The sequence below is a fragment of the Pogoniulus pusillus genome, chromosome 14 (assembly GCF_015220805.1).
Source record: "Pogoniulus pusillus isolate bPogPus1 chromosome 14, bPogPus1.pri, whole genome shotgun sequence".
NCBI classification, from domain to species: domain Eukaryota; kingdom Metazoa; phylum Chordata; class Aves; order Piciformes; family Lybiidae; genus Pogoniulus; species Pogoniulus pusillus.
The window spans coordinates 2,261,506-2,279,301 of NC_087277.1; the positions used below are offsets into that span (position 1 = coordinate 2,261,506).

General features: G+C 47.7%; 1 protein-coding gene across 49 annotated transcripts in view; it reads left to right on the plus strand.

Moving 5' to 3' along the window:
• The window catches only part of RIMS2 (regulating synaptic membrane exocytosis 2), a 493,599-nt gene extending 477,090 nt beyond the window's left edge, over positions 1 to 16,509 (plus strand). For all 49 annotated transcript variants that reach the window (XM_064154113.1, XM_064154115.1, XM_064154074.1 and 46 more), the window contains 5 exons: positions 4,122 to 4,263; positions 6,243 to 6,355; positions 8,563 to 8,664; positions 10,717 to 10,856; positions 12,020 to 16,509. In XM_064154113.1, coding sequence (XP_064010183.1) covers positions 4,122 to 4,263; positions 6,243 to 6,355; positions 8,563 to 8,664; positions 10,717 to 10,856; positions 12,020 to 12,238 — 716 coding nt within the window. In that variant the 3' untranslated portion in view covers positions 12,239 to 16,509. The remainder of the gene's footprint in view (positions 1 to 4,121; positions 4,264 to 6,242; positions 6,356 to 8,562; positions 8,665 to 10,716; positions 10,857 to 12,019) is intronic.
• Positions 16,510 to 17,796: the final 1,287 nt, after the last annotated feature.

Genomic DNA, 17,796 nt, shown 5'->3' on the forward strand with positions numbered 1-17,796 from the left:
TTTCTTTGATAGGAGGAAGGTTGAAAGAGGTTCTCCTTCCCCTCTACTCTGCCCTGGTGAGGCCACATCTGGAATACTGTGTTCAGCTCTGGGCCCCTCAGTTCAAGAAGGACCTCAGGGAATTGCTTGAAAGAGTCCAGCACAGAGCTACAAAGATGATAAAGGTAGCAGAACATCTTTACGAGGAGAGCCTGAGGGAGCTGGGGCTGTGCTGCTTGGAGAGGAGGGGCCTGAGGGGTGACCTCATTCATGGTTATAAAGATGTGCAGGATGAGTGCCAAGAGGCTGGAGCCAGGCTCTGCTTGGTGATGCCCAGTGACAGGACAATGGGCAAGGGGTGGAAGTTGAGGCATAGGAAGTTCCATGGAAAGATGAGGAAGAATTTTTCCACTGTTAGGGCGAGAGAACCCTGGAACAAGCTGCTGAGGAGGGTTGTGGAGTCTCCCTCTCTGGAGATATTCAGAGCTTTTCTGGATGTGTTCCTGTCTGATCTGCTTCAGCTGCTCCTGCTCTGCAGGTTGGACTGGATGAGCTTTTGAGGTCCTTCCAACCCCTACCATTCTGTGGTTCTGTGATTGGATTTTAGAGTGACTCTGGAAATCAGCTGCCAGCTTCCATTATTTTAACATAAACAATAAAACCAGCAGACACTTGGAACAGTGCAACCCAATAAAAGTGAGATTGTTGACTTCTGCCCTTCAGTTTTCATTTATCAGACCTTTCTGGGCTTTTCTTTATATATTTGTATTTAATATGCCAAATATTGGTGGGCATTTTAAGAAGTGCTTATGATGTAGTGAAAACTTATTTCACTCTGTTGGGTGCTAAAGTCACCTGCAGCTGTGGGTAGCTGTAGTTCTAGAGGGAAATAATTGTTTCTGTTATTTTATACACTGAGTAAAAGTCAGAGCCTTAAGGAACGTGTAAGAAGTGTGTAATGAGCATTGCAACTTGACCTGCTCGTGGTGCTGTGATAGCAATGGCTCTCTCTTGCCAAATATGATGGAGTTACCCATCTTTCTGCATTAGAAAGATGTGGTGCTTGGGTTGTCTGTTTCCCCACTTCACTAAAATGCTTGTGTGCTCTATCCATCCCTGACTGGCATCCTGGCCTGGCTCAGGAGCAGTGTGGGCAGCAGGACAAGGGAGGTTCCTCTGCCCCTGTACTCAGCACTGCTCAGGCCACACCTTGAGTGCTGTGTCCAGTTCTGGGCTCCTCAATTCAAGAGAGATGTTGAGGTGCTGGAAGGTGTTTGGAGAAGGGCAGCAAGGCTGGGGAGGGTCCTGGAGCACAGCCCTGTGAGGAGAGGCTGAGGGAGCTGGGGGTGTGCAGCCTGCAGCAGAGGAAGCTCAGGGCAGAGCTCATTGCTGTCTGCAGCTGCCTGCAGGGAGGCTGTAGCCAGGTGGGGTTGGGCTCTTCTGCCAGGCAAGCAGCAACAGAACAAGGGGACCCAGTCTGAAGTTGTGCCAGGGGAGGTCTAGGCTGGATGTCAGGAGGAAGTTGTTGTCAGAGAGAGTGATTGGCATTGGAATGGGCTGCCCAGGGAGGTGGTGGAGTCACTGTCACTGGAGATGTTCAAACAAAGCCTGGCTGGGGCACTTAGTGCCATGGTCTGGTTGATTGGCCAGGGCTGGGTGCTAGGTTGGGCTGGATGATCTTGGAGGTCTCTTCCAACCAGGTTGATTCTGTGATTCTATGGAGGGTGTGGGAGGCTCAACCCATGCTGCAGCCTGTAGGACAAAATGGTGCTGAGTCTGGGCATTGCAACTGATGTCCTCTCCTATTCCCCATTCAAGGTGCACCTTCTCTTACTCTAAAGCTGTGCTCACACGTTCCTCTGAGAGAGTGAGTTGTTATCTCAGGACAATCTTCTGCCTTGCCCATTTTCTCTCTTAAGTTACTGGAGCTTCACTGACCCCACAGGTCCAGCAGTTCCTTTTGCCAGCAAGGTCTAAAGGATAGCAGAGGCTACAAACTGCAGAAGAAGGCAAGTGCCATGTTGGACTGGATGATCTTGGAGGTCTCTTCAATCTGGTTTATTTTATGTTGAGTATTACTCTTTCCTCAGTGCTTCAGTAAGAATTCAGATATTATTTGGTGCTTTGTACATTTAGAGTTCTTGGTCTTTTACAATATTATATCACACAACACCGTGCCAAGGTCAAGGGAATATTGAACAGAGAAACTGCAGTGCAGAATTCCTTGTCCTGTTGCAAGCAACAGCATTTCTAATCAGAAATTGCATGGAGTGACTGACTTACTGCTGAAAGAAAAAACCTGAGTCGTCTTTCCTGCTCATTGCATTGTTGTCTTTGTCTGGTTCATCTTCGTGTGGTTTTTGTTTGCTTGGTGGTTGTTTTTTAATGGTGATTTCAGTGTATCATCCAGCTGAGGTCTTGATCACAATTCCTACACTGCAATGCTACTACCTTAAGTCTTCTCCTTGTCTGATGCCCGTCTGTCTGTCACCCTAATGCCTCTTTCTGCTACTAAAACTAGGCTGTGCAAGCAGATTTTAAAAAGCTGGTACTCTTGGAGGTGGCAATAAACTTTGATGCTGTGCAAAATCAGTCATGGCTGTATTTATTAGATATAGAGTTAAAGCAGCTGGTGAAATGAGAAGAGTGTAAGTAGAGAGGAAACAACAGGACAGGGTTCTTGATTTGCTCTTTATTGTCCTTTACTGATATATATCTATAGAGATAAAGCAACTTGTGAAATGAGAACAGTGTAAGTAGAGAGGAAACATCAGGAAAGGGTTCTTGATGTGTTCTTTACTAATATATATCTATAGAGATAAAGCTACTTGTGAAATGAAAAGAGTGTAAGTAGAGAGGAAACAACAGGAAAGGGTTCTTGATGTGTTCTTTACTAATATATATCTATAGAGATAAAGCTACTTGTGAAATGAAAAGAGTGTAAGTAGAGAGGAAACATCAGGAAAGGGTTCTTGATGTCTTCCTTACTGTCCTTACTAATATATATCTATAGAGCTAAAGCAGCTTGTGAAATGAGAAGTAGAGAGGAAACATCAGGAAAGGGTTCTTGATGTCATCTTTACTGTCCTAACTAATATATATCTATAGAGCTAAAGCAGCTTGTGGAACAAGGAGTAAGAAGAGAGGAAACAACAGGAAAGGGTTCTTGATGTCTTCTTTACTGTCCTTATTAATATATATCTCTAGCTTTATTTACCTGATAATGATAATAACCAAGTAATTTCAAATGAAATAGCTCATCTGATTTAGAAACATCCCTGAGCCACTGCATGTTTTGAAATCGTGGTAACATTTTAGTTGAGTTCCTAAGGGAGGTGCAGAGAAAACATGTTTTAAACACACCAAAGTGTTAGAGTGAGTCCAGAGGAGGCCACAAAGATGCTCAGAGGGCTGCAGCAGCAGTTTGGGCTCTGCAGCCTGGAGAAGAGAAAGCTTGGAGGAGACCTTGGAGTAACCTTTCAGTATCTGAAGGGGGCTACAGGAGAGCTGGGGAGGGACTATTGACAAGGTCTGGGATTGACAGGATGAGGAGGAATGGGTGTAAAGTGGCAGAGGGGAGATTGAAACTGGATGTTAGGAGGTTCTTTGCAGTCAGGGTGGTGAGACACTGGCACAGGTTGCCCAGGGAGGTTGTGGAGCACAGAATCACCCAATGTGATCTTCGATCACATTGGGTGATTCTGTGCTCCACAACCTCCCTGGAGGTGTTCAAGGCCAGGTTGGATGAGGCCTTGAGTGACCTGTTCTAGTGGGAGGTGTCCCTGCCTATGGCAGGGGATTGGAACTGGCTGAGCTTTGAGGTCCCTTCCAGCCTAACCCATGATAAGCTATGGCTAGGGTAAGTCTGGTGACCTCCGTGGGCAGACTTGTGTTGTGCACAGGATGCCTGCCCTTGGGAGGCCAGGTCCTGTAAAAGAGATTTCCAACTCTCTTGATTATTATTGAGCAGGAGGTCACTTTTATAAGTGGAGGCTTTGGTACAGGTACACTTCTGGCTGGAGGTGTTTGTGCCACGGGGAGTGGTGCAGTGCCGCCTGCAGCAGTGCCGCCTGCAGCGGTGCCCACGGGGCCATGCGTGTGCGGCACTGCAGTGCCATGGGGCTTCTCTTTTGTCTCTGCAGAAGCAGGAGGCAAGAAGCTGCGAAGCACTGTCCAGAGGAGCACCGAGACAGGACTGGCAGTGGAGATGAGGAACTGGATGACGCGCCAGGCCAGCCGCGAGTCGACGGACGGGAGCATGAACAGCTACAGCTCCGAGGGAAAGTAAGCAGCAGCTCTGACTGTGCCCAGCTGATGCTGTTCAGTCACCTTGTCAATCAAACCCCACCACAGTGTGTCACTCAGATCAGTACTTCGAAGGCTCCAGTCCTGCTATTTGCCTTCTCTTTGCTCTAAAAATACTCCTCTCAGAAGCTTCTATTTGTTTATAAATTATTTGCCTTTTGGATTTAGGGAGCTGTTAATGAAAGAGAAAATTAACTATCTAGGAAAATTAAGTCAGCTTTGCAGCAGATGAACATCTTCCTAGCGCTGACATGAACGTGATCATTTGGTTGTTCTGATGGATATAGCCCTGTGAGGGGAGGCTGAGGGAGCTGGAGGTGTGCAGCCTGCAGAAGAGGAGGCTCAGGGCAGAGCTCATTGCTGTCTACAACTACCTGAAGGGAGGCTGTAGCCAGGTGAAGGGTTGGGCTCTTCTCCCAGACAACCAGCAACAGAACAAGGGGACACAGTCTCAAGCTGTGCCAGGGGAGGTCTAGGCTGGATGTTAGGATGAAATTGTTGTCAGAGAGAGTGATTGGCATTGGAATGGGCTGCCCAGGGAGGTGGTGGAGTTGCTGTGGCTGGAGGTGTTGAAGCCAAGCCTGGCTGGGGCACTTAGTGCCATGGTCTGGTTGACTGGCTAGGGCTAGGTGCTAGGTTGGGCTGGCTGAGCTTGGAGCTCTCTTCCAACCTGGTTGATTCTATGATGCACTGTATGCATCCGAGATGGATATTTGGCCGTGTTTGATCATTACCAGTCCTTGTAAAGGGTCACAGATGGTATGAATTTGAATTTTAAACTACTCTGGTCACTTGCCAGAATGGATTTCAGCTCCATGGTTGAATAGATGCCATTCTCAAAGGCATTTATAACAAAAGGCTTATAGGGAATGCTGATTCTGAAAGGTGATTTTAAAAACAGGGACTGGTGTTCAGTCTAATGTAGAGGTTTCACTGCCTGCATTTGGTGTTCAGCTGATGAGTTCACATTGTCAGAGGAATGTGAGCAGTTTGAACTTCTTGTGACTGAATGAGTGGGACAGGCATGTATTAGTAGCTTGTTGAACTGGTCTCAGTAACTACAGTAAGAATAATGATGTGTAGCTACACTAATTAACAATTGTCTTTAATATATTGGGAAAAGAGCATGATGGAAAAATATTCCTGTAGAAATGAAAGGTAGTGAAGGTTTGTGCTGCTTGTTTATATGCTGGAGGCCAAACTGCTGCTTTGCTAAATGCAAAGCATCCATAAAAACCAAAGAGGGCTGCAGCAGCTCTGCTGTGAGCACAGTCTCAAGCTGTGCCAGGGGAAGTACAGGCTGGATGCTAGGAGGAAGTTGTTGGCAGAGAGAGTGATTGGCATTGGAATGGGCTGCCCAGGGAGGTGGTGGAGTCGCTGTGCCTGGATGTGTTGAAGCCAAGCCTGGCTGGGGCACTTAGTGCCATGGTCTAGTTGATTGGGTAGGGCTGGGCGCTAGGTTGGACTGGCTGAGCTTGGAGCTCTCTTCCAACCTGGCTGATTCTATGGTTCACAAACTGAAAGAGTTGAGGCTGTGCAGTCTGGAGAAGAGGAGGCTCCCAGGTGACCTTCTTGTGGCATTCCAGGATCTGAAGGGGGCTACGAAAAAGCTGGGGAGGGACTTTTTAGACTCTTAGAGAGTGACAGGACTGGGGGGAATGGAGCAAAGCTGGAGATGAGGAGATTCAGCCTGGAGGTGAGGATGAAGTTGTTGAGCATGAGAGTGGTGAGAGCCTGGACTGGGCTGCCCAGGGAGGTGGTTGAGGCCCCATGGCTGGAGGTGTTTGAGGCCAGGCTGGCTGAGGCTGTGTGCAGCCTGATGTTGGGTAGGGTGTCCCTGGGCATGGCAGGGGGGTTGGGACTGACTGCTCTTTGTGGTCCCTTCCAACCCTGACTGTTTCTATGATCCTATGTAATTCAAGTGTATTTATTTGCTTATTTTCCCTATCAATTTTCAGTTTGATTTTCCCTGGTGTGAGGCTGGCTGCAGACAGCCAGTTCAGTGATTTTCTGGATGGACTTGGTCCTGCTCAGCTTGTGGGACGGCAGACTTTGGCAACACCATCGATGGGTAAGCATTTGTGTGCCTGCTATGTGACATAATCAACTGAGTCTGGTAATTAGAGCACAGACATTTTCTAGGTTCTGGGTGTTTAAATATGGATTTCCCATGTGGTTGTGAACAGCTCAGTGAAGACCAAAACTATAACCTCATCCAAATCTGAACAGGATTATAGATGCTCATTATGACAGCCAAAAGTAGAAAGGTGCTTTGAAAAATGAAGTCTTTTATTCCCTTTTCCATCTATAAAATGTGGCTCATGGAACCAGTCTGAGTTATTTGCAGAGTGTTGAATAAAAAGATGAGATCTGATGCAAAATTTTTGTTGTTCTGCTTACAGACTTCTTTATGTTCACTGCAGGAAAGCCAGGGAGGGACTTTTTAGGCAGTGATAGGACTGGGTGGGATGGAACAGAGCTAAAAATGCTTAGATTCAGACTGGATGTTAGGAAGAAGTTGTTCAGTGTGAAGCTGGTGAGAGCCTGGAAGGGGTTGCCCAGGGGAGTGTTGGAAGCCTCATCTGTGGAGATGTTTAAGGCCAGGCTGGATGAGGCTCTGTCTAGCCTGATCTAGTGTGAGGTGGCAGGGGGGGTTGGAACTGGCTGATCCTTGTGGTCCCTTCCAACCCTGACTGATTCTGTGATTTTAAGTGTTTGTACCAATTACACTGAGGTACAATAGCAGTGAAGCAGATGTCAGGATGGTGAAACACCTTTGAGAGAAGCATCACAGGGAAACATCATACCTTGTCTTAAGCTAGAGGTATGGTGAAGATATTCCAAGGGGTTTTACAGAGCTGCATTGTACTAATTCCCTTGCTCCTTTTTAATCTGAAATTGAGGCAAAAGGAAATTAGGCTGAAGATAGAGGCATGGAAAATTGGAGACAAGATGTTGTTGCAAAGGTTTTTTAATTGTGAAGAGGATAACTGTTACATTATCTAGCAGGGTCAGTAACCAGATTTAGCTGGACCTGAGCAAGGCCTTTGGCACTGCCCTGCACCACATCCTGGTCTCCAAGCTGGTGACACATGGGTGTGATGGGTGGACCATGAGATGGATAAAGAACTGGCTTGATGGCTGCACCCTAAGAGAGGCTGTCAATGGCTCCATGTCCAGGTGGAGGCCAGTGACAAGCAGAGTCCCTCAGGGACCAATCCTGGGACCAGTCTTGTTCAACATCTTTGTGGGTGCCATGGTTAGAGCCATTGAGCCTCAGCAAGTTTGCTGCCCATACCAAACTGTGTGGTGCAGCAGCCAGGCTGGAGGGCAGGATCCATCCAGAGGCACCTGGACAGGCTGCAGAGGTGGGCACAAGCCAACCTCAGGAGGATCAACAAGACCAAGTGCAAGGTCCTGTAGCTGGGTCAAGACAACCTCAGGCATAAATCCAGGCTGGGCAGTGAGTGGCTGGAGAGCAGCCCTGAGGAGAAGGACTTGGGGGTGCTGCTGGAGGAGAAGCTCAGCAGGAGCCAGCAGTGTGCACTTGCAGCCCAGAAAGCCAAGCAGAGCCTGGGCTGCAGCAGCAGAAGTGTGGCCAGCAGGGCCAGGGAGGGGATTCTCCCCCTCTGCTGTGCTCTGCTGAGACCCCACCTGGAGTCCTGCCTCCAGCTCTGGAGCCCCTGGGACCAAGAGGGCTGTGGAGATGCTGGAGAGTGTCCAGAGCAGGGCCAGGAGGATTCTGAGAGGCTGCAGCAGCTCTGCTGTGAGCACAGATGGGAAGGAGTTGGGGCTATTGAGTCTGGAGCAGAGGAGGCTCCCAGGTGACCTTCTTGTGGTCTGCCAGGATCTGAAGGGGGCTACAAAAAATGCTGGGGAGGGACTTTTGAGGCTGTGAGGGAGTGCCAGGACTGGGGGGAATGGAGCAAAGCTGGAGGCGGGGAGAGTGAGGCTGGAGGTGAGGAGGAAGTTGTTGAGCAGGAGAGTGGTGAGAGGCTGGAATGGGTTGCCCAGGGAGGTGGTTGAGGCCCCATGGCTGGAGGTGTTTGAGGCCAGGCTGGCTGAGGCTGTGTGCAGCCTGCTCTAGGGTAGGGTGTCCCTGGGCATGGCAGGGGGGGTTGGAACTGGCTGCTCCTTGTGGTCCTTTCCAACCCTGACTGATTCTGTGATCATCTCTACTGGTGGAATGATCATGTATTAATCCTAGAAATGGCCCTAGATTTTCATGCATTTAGGCATTTCTGAATTGCAATGCCAAAATTCCCTTTTGTTATCTAGGAGATATCCAGGTGGGAATGATGGACAAGAAAGGACAACTGGAAGTAGAAATAATCCGAGCCCGTGGCCTTGTTGTAAAACCAGGTTCAAAGACACTGCCAGGTAAGGAAGGGAAATGTTACCAACAAGGGTTCTACCCAGAGAGATCCAGCAGACACCCAGGGTCTGAGGGTAAACTCTTAACAAATTCATCTGTGAGTTCATTACAGCAGTGTACCCTGAAATGTATCATGGATGTTATAGTGGTGGCCTCCCAGTATCTGAAGGGGACCTAGAGGAAGGCTGGGGAGGGACTATTGACAAGGTCTGGTAATGACAGGATGAGGAGGAATGGGTTTGAACTGGCAGAGGGGAGACTGAAAGTGGATGTTAGGAAAGGGTTCTTTGCAGTGAGGGTGGTGAGACACTGGCACAGGTTGTCCAGGGAGGTTGTGGAGCACAGAGTCACCCAATGAGATCTTTGATCACATTGGGTGACTCTGTGCTCCACAACCTCCCTGGAGGTGTTCAAGGCCAGATTGGATGAGGCTTTGAGCAACCTGTTCTAGTGGGAGGTGTCCCTGCCTACGGCAGGGGTTTGGAATTGGCTGATCCTTGAGGTCCCTTCCAACCTAAACCATTCTATGAATCTATGATGAAATGGTACACAAAAAAACCAACCCCACATTGGGAAGGAAAGTCAGACTGATGTCTGAGCTACCAGAAGACACAAAAGTAGTTTAGTAAGAGCAAATGCATCATTGATTATGGGGTAGGGAGGAAGTTACACACTGAAGATGTGGTCTCAGAAGCTTAGGGATGAAGAGAGAATCAACAAGAGGGGTAGCCACTTGAAAAGTAGACCAACATCTGATACATACTCCTTATTTTATACTCTGGTGTCCTGTAATGCTGTGTGGAAAGGACAATAGGATGGTATTTTTAGCAAGCTCTTCTGCCAGAATAGAAATGGTGTCAGAGCCTTTTCTTCACTGAATTTTTTTCACCTTGTAGGTAATTTTAAATTATTAACAATTTGGAGCATTGATCCAAATCTCACCAAAGTCAGTGCAAGTCATTCATTTACTTAACAGGCCTAGTTTGGATAGTGTGCAGTGTAGGGATACTCTATCTACTGAGTTTTTCCAGGTCAAAATCTGAGTTGCTTCATGGCAGGAGAGACATAGAAGAAGCAGTAAAGAAAAAAAAAAAAACTACCAAAAAACACCCAAAAAACCACCCACGAAATGCATGGCTGCTCTGCAGGTGGAGATTTGGGGCTCAGACTCAATCATCTCTTTGGGTCCCTTCCAAACCTTCACATCCTGTGATCCTGTGCTGTATAAGTCATGCAGTGTCCTGCATCTGGGTCGAGGCAATGCCAAGCACCAATCCAAGCTGGGCAGTGAGTGGCTGGAGAGCAGCCCTAAGGAGAGGGACTTGGGGGTGCTGCTGGAGGAGAAGCTCAGTAGGAGCCAGCAGTGTGCACTTGCAGCCCAGAAAGCCAAGCAGAGCCTGGGCTGCAGCAGCAGCAGTGTGGCCAGCAGGGCCAGGGAGGTGATTCTCCCTCACTGCTGTGGTCTGCTGAGACCCCACCTGGAGTTCTGCATCCAGTTCTGGAGCCCCTGAGACAAGAGGGCTGTGGAGATGCTGGAGAGTGTCCAGAGCAGGGCCAGGAGGATGCTCAGAGGGCTGCAGCAGCTCTGCTGTGAGCACAGACTGAAAGAGTTGGGGCTGTGCAGGCCACCTTCTTGTGGCCTTCCAGGATCTGAAGGGGGCTACAAAAAAGCTGTGGAGGGACTTTTGAGGCTCTCAGGGAGTGGCAGGACTGGGGGAAATGGAGCAAAGCTGGAGGTGGGGAGAGTGAGGCTGGAGGTGAGGAGGAAGTTGTTGAGCATGAGAGTGGTGAGAGGCTGGAATGGGTTGCCCAGGGAGGTGGTTGAGGCCCCATGGCTGGAGGTGTTTGAGGCCAGGCTGGGTGAGGCTGTGTGCAGCCTGCTCTAGGGTAGGGTGTCCCTGGGCATGACAGGGGGGTTGGAACTGGCTGCTCCTTGTGGTCCCTTCCAACCCTGACTGATTGTATGATTTCTGCAGTAACAGGCAGGTTTAACATCTGTTGTGCAAAATAAATCAATCTCCACTTCTTTTACTTACTGCTCTCTCTTTTCTTCTAAGCACCCTATGTAAAGGTGTATCTATTAGAAAATGGAGTCTGCATAGCCAAAAAGAAAACAAAGGTAGCAAGAAAAACGCTGGAACCACTTTATCAGCAGCTTCTGTCATTTGAGGAAAGCCCCCAAGGAAAAGTTTTACAGGTAATGTGCATCAGTGTTCTTCTGAATCTGTCAATCTGACCTGTACAGCTGCCACTGAATGAGTTTCAAACCTCCTTTTATGCTTCATTTGTCCATTTCTGCTATTTCAAGTACTTGTTGAGCAGGGATTGGGCTCTTCTCATAGGCACCCAGTGACAGAACAAGAGGACACAACCTCAAGCTGTGCCAGGGCAGGTTCAGGGTGGCTGTTAGGAAGAAATTCTTCACAGCAAGGGTCATTGGCATTGGAATGTGCTGCCCCTGGAGGCGGTGGAGTTGCCATCCCTGGAGGTGTTTAAGAGGAGGCTGGAAGAGGCACTTAGTGCCATGGTTTAGTTAATTAGGAGGGTTAGGTGCTAGGTAGGACTGGATGATCCTAGAGGTCTTTTCCAATCTAATTCTGTGATTCTATGGTCAATACTACAGTTACAACTGTTGATGAAAGTAGGGAGTGCTGAGCAACAGTTAGTCCTAGGTTGTTTTGCTTCTGCTGTACGTATAGACTCCTTCACTCACTGGGCTTGCTTTAGTGTCGTGGGTAACTGCTCCCTACTGCCCAGGTCGTTTCTGTCACTGCCTCATGATTAGTATACAGGGAACCAAATTGTGTCAGCAGGCAAATAGTTCATTCCTTAATATAATTCAGTAAGCAGAGATGTGATGATATCAGGTGCTGGAGTGAGTTCAGAGGAGGGCAGCAAAGCTGGTGAAGGGTGTGGAGAATAAATCTTAGGAGGAGCGACTGAAGGAGCTGGGGATGGTTAGTTTGACACAGAGGAGGCTGAAGGGAGACCTTATTGCTGCTGCAACTACCTGAAAGGATGGAGAGGTTGGTGCTGGTCTCTTCTCACAGGTGATTAGAACAAGGTGGAATGGCCTCAAGCTGCACCAGGGCAGGTTTAGACTGGATATTAGGAAAGATGTTCTCCCAGCAAGAATGATCAGAGTTTGGAATGTGCTGCCCAGGGAGGTGGTGGAGTCACCAGCCCTGGATGTGTCTAAAGGTCATTTAGATGTGGTGCTTGGGGCTATGGCTTAGGGGTGACCTTTGTAGAGTGGGGTTAATGGTTGGACTTGCTGAGCCCAGGGGTCTTTTATGACCTGAGTGATTCTGTGAAGTAATTTCTGCTGATGCTTTTCTGTTCTGTTTCCTTTGCTAACAGATAATTGTCTGGGGAGACTATGGACGTATGGATCACAAATCCTTTATGGGAGTGGCACAGATACTTTTAGACGATCTGGACCTGTCCAACATGGTGATTGGGTGGTTCAAACTCTTCCCTCCTTCTTCCTTAGTAGACCCAACTTTAGCTCCTCTCACTAGAAGAGCTTCCCAATCATCTCTTGAAAGCTCCACAGGACCTTCGTACGCTCGCTCATAGCAGCTGTGAAACTGTTGTCATAGCAACCAGCGTCACAAACCAACCAACAACATCAACTACAGGTCGCAAACCCTGGCAACACTGCATGCTAAATGTTGTGTCTTCTGAGCCTGTTTCTGGGGCTGCAACGCGATCCTGTGTTCTCAAGGAAGTCGCACACATTGTGCCCTATGGAAGGCCCTCAGGTGAAGGACTGAAGTCACGAAGAACTTGCTAGGTTTTGGAGTTCAGAGACACCTGGTTTTGGTCAAATCTGAAGCCATGGACTAAACTATCAAAGAATCAATCTGTTTCATGCAACAAAAGTCCTTTTCAATGGCATATCTGTTTTGTTGCTCCTCGTTTCTTTATTTACCTGCCCTCCCTCCTAAAGCTTGGTTATGCCACAGAAACGGAGCCAAAGCTCTTGCGAAGCCATGTGAAAGGCAGTGGAGGAAAAGAAGAATGTGAAGATGCTGGAAGAGTCAACTGTTGCTGACAGCAGTTGCTTGAGACACAAAAACTCTTTGTGCTGAAAAGATTCAAGCCTTCAAGTGGCAGGCTTCATACCTCCAGCTAACGAAAGCCCAGCTAGGATGGACTCTCTGGGAAGGGAAATTCTGTGGATACACTGTACTGTATGAAATCAAAAAACAAACTCTTTGTTTGTTTGTTTGTTTCCTTTTTTGCATGGACACAACAGATTTAAGCTGAACACTTTAAAAAATTATTTTCTTGGGGGCTGCAACTTGCAAAAAAAAAAAATTAAAAAAAACAAACCAAAAAACCAAAAACAAAACAAATAATGGAAAAAAAAAACCAACAAAAAGTTTAAAAAAGGGGAAAAAAAAGTTTAAAAAAAAAAAGGAATCGATTCAGCCATTTTCAACGATTTCTATTCTTTTTAACAGCTAAATTTCACTAGTGCATGGTTTTAAAGGGAAGAGAATGCAGCAGGGGGGGGGATACAGAGACCACAGTGATCGTTCTTCAAGCCAGTCTTGGGGGGAGGGAAAAAAGGGGGAAGGGGTCTGTGTTTTTTGCAGACATGGGTTAAAAGGAAAACAAACCAAGAAACCAAGCCTCATTTCTAAAGCAGGTGTTAAAAATTCCTCCTTATGTGACAAGAAAAAAGTGTCATCTATTAACTTTTATTTCTGTGTTAAGAAAGGGACAGGCATGGTAAACTTGGGCATGGCGGCAAATCCTTCGCGCTTTGCTGGCCTCCTTCTTTCTGTGTTTGCAGTTGGATGTTAGGAGGGAGTTGTTGGCAGAGAGAGTGATTGGCATTGGAATGGGCTGCCCAGGGAGGTGGTGGAGTCAGAGATGAAAGAAACCAAAGGCTGCAGCTTAGCTATGAATCACATGATGGTGATAAGGAGAGGTCCATAAACATGAGGTTGGTCTCTTCTGCCAGGCAAGCAGCAACAGAACAAGGGGACACAGCCTCAAGCTGTGCCAGGAGCGATCTAGGCTGGATGTTAGAAGAAAGTTGTTGGCAGAGAGAGTGATTGGCATTGGAATGGGCTGCCCAGGGAGGTAGTGGAGTCACCATGCCTGGAGGTGTTGAAGCCAAGCCTGGCTGGGGCGCTTAGTGCCATGGTCTGGTTCACTGGGTAGAGCTGGGTTGGACTGGATGAGCTTGGAGCTCTCTTCCAACCTGGTTGTTTCTATGATTCTCCTCCCAGTCTCTTTCCTTTTGCTCTTTTTTCCACCCCCCTCTACCTCCCAGGGTGACCATCACATTCTAAACCAGCTCCCTTTTGACTTTAATTCCTCTCTCATGCCCCGTATTTTCTTCAGGGTTGCAATTTCCTCTGCATTTTTAAATTATTTGAGAGGGGAAAAAAAATATTCTTTGAGAAATGTTTAGTTTTGGTTTTGCTTTTTCTTTTTTCAAGCATGTTGAAAAGGGAATTTTGCAACATGGCTTGGGAGCACATCAATGTAATTCCGCATGTGTTTGATAAAGAAGATATTTGAACTTCTTTGCAGTTGCTTGTACAGTGCATGGTAAATTCTTTTCATTTTTTTCCCTCTCCCTCTCACTTTCAAATTGAATTCTACAGCAAAACACCACGTGGCCATTGTAAGACATCCTCAATGACTTTGTTTTCTGCACCAGCATCTTTCATTCCAAGGTCCAACCATCATTTTCTTGAAGGTTGGGATTCCAAGATCAAGACATCATTTTCTTAAAGGTTGGGGTTGGGTGTTTTTTTGTTTTTTGGAAAGAGGGAGAAATAAAGTCCCTGGTTGAGTCGTTTTTCCTTTAGGAGATAAATGTAACAAGTGGTGAGACACAGGTTGCCCAGGGAGGTGGTGGAAGCCTCATCCCTGAAGGTCTTTAAGGCCAGGCTGGGTATAGTCTGGATGTTGGGAGGAAGTTCTTCACAGAGAGAGTAATTGGCATTGGAATGGGCTGCCCAGGGAGGTGGTGGAGTCACCATCCCTGGAGGTGTTGAAGCAAAGCCTGGATGAGGCACTTAGTGCCATGGTCTGGTTGACTGGCTAGGGCTGGGTGCTAGGTTGGACTGGATGATCTTGGAGCTCTCTTCCAACCTGCTTGATTCTGTGATTCTAATCTAGTGTGAGATGTCCGTGCCCATGCCGGGGGGGTGGGGCTGGAACTGGATGATCCTTGAGGTCTCTCCCAACCCTGACAATTCTGTGATTCTAACTTTTTATTTGCACTAAACCAAATGAATTGCTTCGGTTTTGGAGCCGACAAAAGTGGCAAAGGTTCCCTAATTGGTAGAGCTCTGCTGTAAAGTTCCATTTTCCATCAGCTGCGTTTGTGTTGCAAAAACACATCGTTAGAATCATAGAATCTGTGATTCTAAGGATGTATTTTCTGGGCATAATGGGGGATTGTCAGTCTGGGGGAAGAAAAAAAATCAGTCTTTGGTTCGCAAAATAGCCTTAAAGAAAGCGTAACCACTCCAGCAGCTCTTTGGCACCATCCCTGCAGTCGTGAACCTTCACCAAGCTCTGTTTTGTAGCAGACAGTGACTACCATTGGGTGGTGCTGCGAGTTCAAGCTTTACATCGAGGGGCATGATTTAAAGGGAATGTGACTGGCTGACATTTGCTAACGAAATAGCCTATTCATTTTTTCTGGGTATTTGTATGCCTTTAATTCCTGTCGAAGGTTTAAGATTGAAACCTTGCAATAACCTTTTGAAATCCTCCATTGCATTTACCTGTAAGAGCCACACACAGAGTGCTTGGGTTTGTTTGTAATAAAACATCTGTTGAGGTATCCCACGGAGCAAATCTTAAAAGCTTGCCTCAGAAGAGGGCAAAAGTAGTAACAAGCATCACTTCAAATGCCTTTTACTTTGTGCAATATCATAGGAATCAAGATTGTGTCTTGTCTTCAAGAGTTTTGTCTAATGGGTGTTGTTAAGTTAATGGCCAGACTGGTGAGAAATGGTATTTAAGGGGAATAATTGAGACCCCTGTCTACCAGCAGCAAATAAACGCTACTACCATTGCGCTCTACGATACCAGGTAGTGACAGGACTAGGGGGAATGGAGCAAAGCTGGAGGTGGGGAGATTCAGAGTGGATGTGAGGAGGAAGTTCTTCACCATGAGAGTGGTGAGAGCCTGGAATGGGTTGCCCAAGGGAGGTGGTTGAGGCCTCATCCCTGGAGGTGTTTCAGGCCAGGCTGGCTGAGGCTGTGCACAGCCTGCTCTAGGGTAGGGTGTCCCTGCCCATGGCAGGGTGGGGTTGGAACTGGCTGCTCCTTGCAGTCCCTTCCAACCCTGACTGATTCTATGATTCTATGATCCCCCTCTCCTTCGGGTATTAAAGAGAACTACATAACCATCTCTGTTTTTTTTCCTGATGCTGTGAGGTGTTGCTCACACATTCCTGTATGCATAGTCCTAGGGAAACGATTTCAGAGTTCAAATCCCACCAATCGAGGACACGACGCATGGAAGGTTTGTACATACTTGTCATTATGCAGTATTTATGTAAAAAAAAGACAAAAAAAGAAGAGAAAAAAAGAGCAGAAAAAGGAAAAAATAATGTATTTTTTTTAATTTTCACACTTCTGCAACTCTCCTTATGGTTTAGTCCTGTAAATAGCAACCACTCCGGTGATCACTGCTGTCTTGTACATAGTACGTTTTAAAAAGGTAAAGGACTTACAGTTTGGGGAGGGGGGGGAAGAAAAACAAAAAACAAAGGGCAAATCAGGCCTGTAATGAACACCAACTAATGTAAATCCCAACTCACTCTGGTGATGGTATTTAACACTTTAAATAAACCATTTTCTTTACAGAGGTGGCGTGCGGTGCTTTGTTGGGCTTTCGGTCAGCAGCAGCCTTTAGTAGGGCTGGTGGCAAGCAGCAGGCACAGGTGAAGGAGAAGAGGAGGGTCGGGGGGGACCTCATTGCTGTCTACAACTACCTGAAGGGAGGCTGTAGCCAGGTGGGGTTGGGCTCTGCTGCCAGGCACCCAGCAAGAGAACAAGGGGACAGAGTCTCAAGCTGTGCCAGGGCAGGTCTAGGCTGGATGTTAGGAGGAAGTTGTTGGCAGAGAGAGTGATTGGCATTGGAATGGGCTGCCCAGGGAGGTGGTGGAGTCTTTGTGGCTGGAGGTGTTGAAGAAAAGCCTGGATGAGGCACTTAGTGCCATGGTCTGGTTGATTGGCTAGGGCTGGGTGCTAGGTTGGACTGTATGATCTTGGAGGTCTCTTCCAACCTGGTTGATTCTATGACAAGAAAGCCTTTCTGCTGGTCATGCTGCTGCAAATCACATGGGCACAGCATCACAGGGTGTTAGGGGTTGGAAGGCACCTCTGGAGATCTTCAGGTTCAAGCCCTTGTGCTAGAGCAGAACCAGAGTATCTAGTGCAAGGTGCACAGGAACACATCCAGTGCTGAATGCCACTACCAAGCACTGAGCACTTCCCCCTGCTGATGCCACTGCAAATGGTGCTTGGTTATCAGGCTCAGCTTCACATTGCAGGAGGTGGCCAGCTTGATGTAGGGTAGGGTGCTGGGATGATCTGTAGTGGGAGGCTCATCCCCAGAGAGATCTTATGCTTTTCCCTCTTCTGGTTATCATCAAAGGAGATATCACACTAGATGGTGTCACTTCTGTACAGTCCCAGCAACCAGTGGCTTACCAGTGGGTAAGTGCCAAGTGCTTCTTGAAGTGTCCCTGCCCATGGCAGAGGTGGAGGGTGTGTGTGGAACTAGATGATCCTTGTGGTTCCTTCCAACCCTGACTGATTCTATGACTCTAGGTTGGAAACAAAACCACCAGAGCTGTCAGTCATCAGTATCTGAGGATGATGAAGGGACTGGAGCACTGCCTGATGAGGAGAGACTGAGGGATCTGGGGCTGTTTAGTCCAGAGAAGAGAAGACTGAGAGGGGATTTAATCAATGTTTATCAATATCTGAGGGCTGGGGGTCAGGAGGGGGGACAGGCTCTGCTCACTGCTCCCTGGGATAGGACACAGAGCAATGGATGGAAGCTGCAGCACAGGAGGTTCCAGCTCAGCACAAGGGGGAACTTCACTGTAAGGGTGACACAGCACTGGCACAGGCTGCCCAGAGAG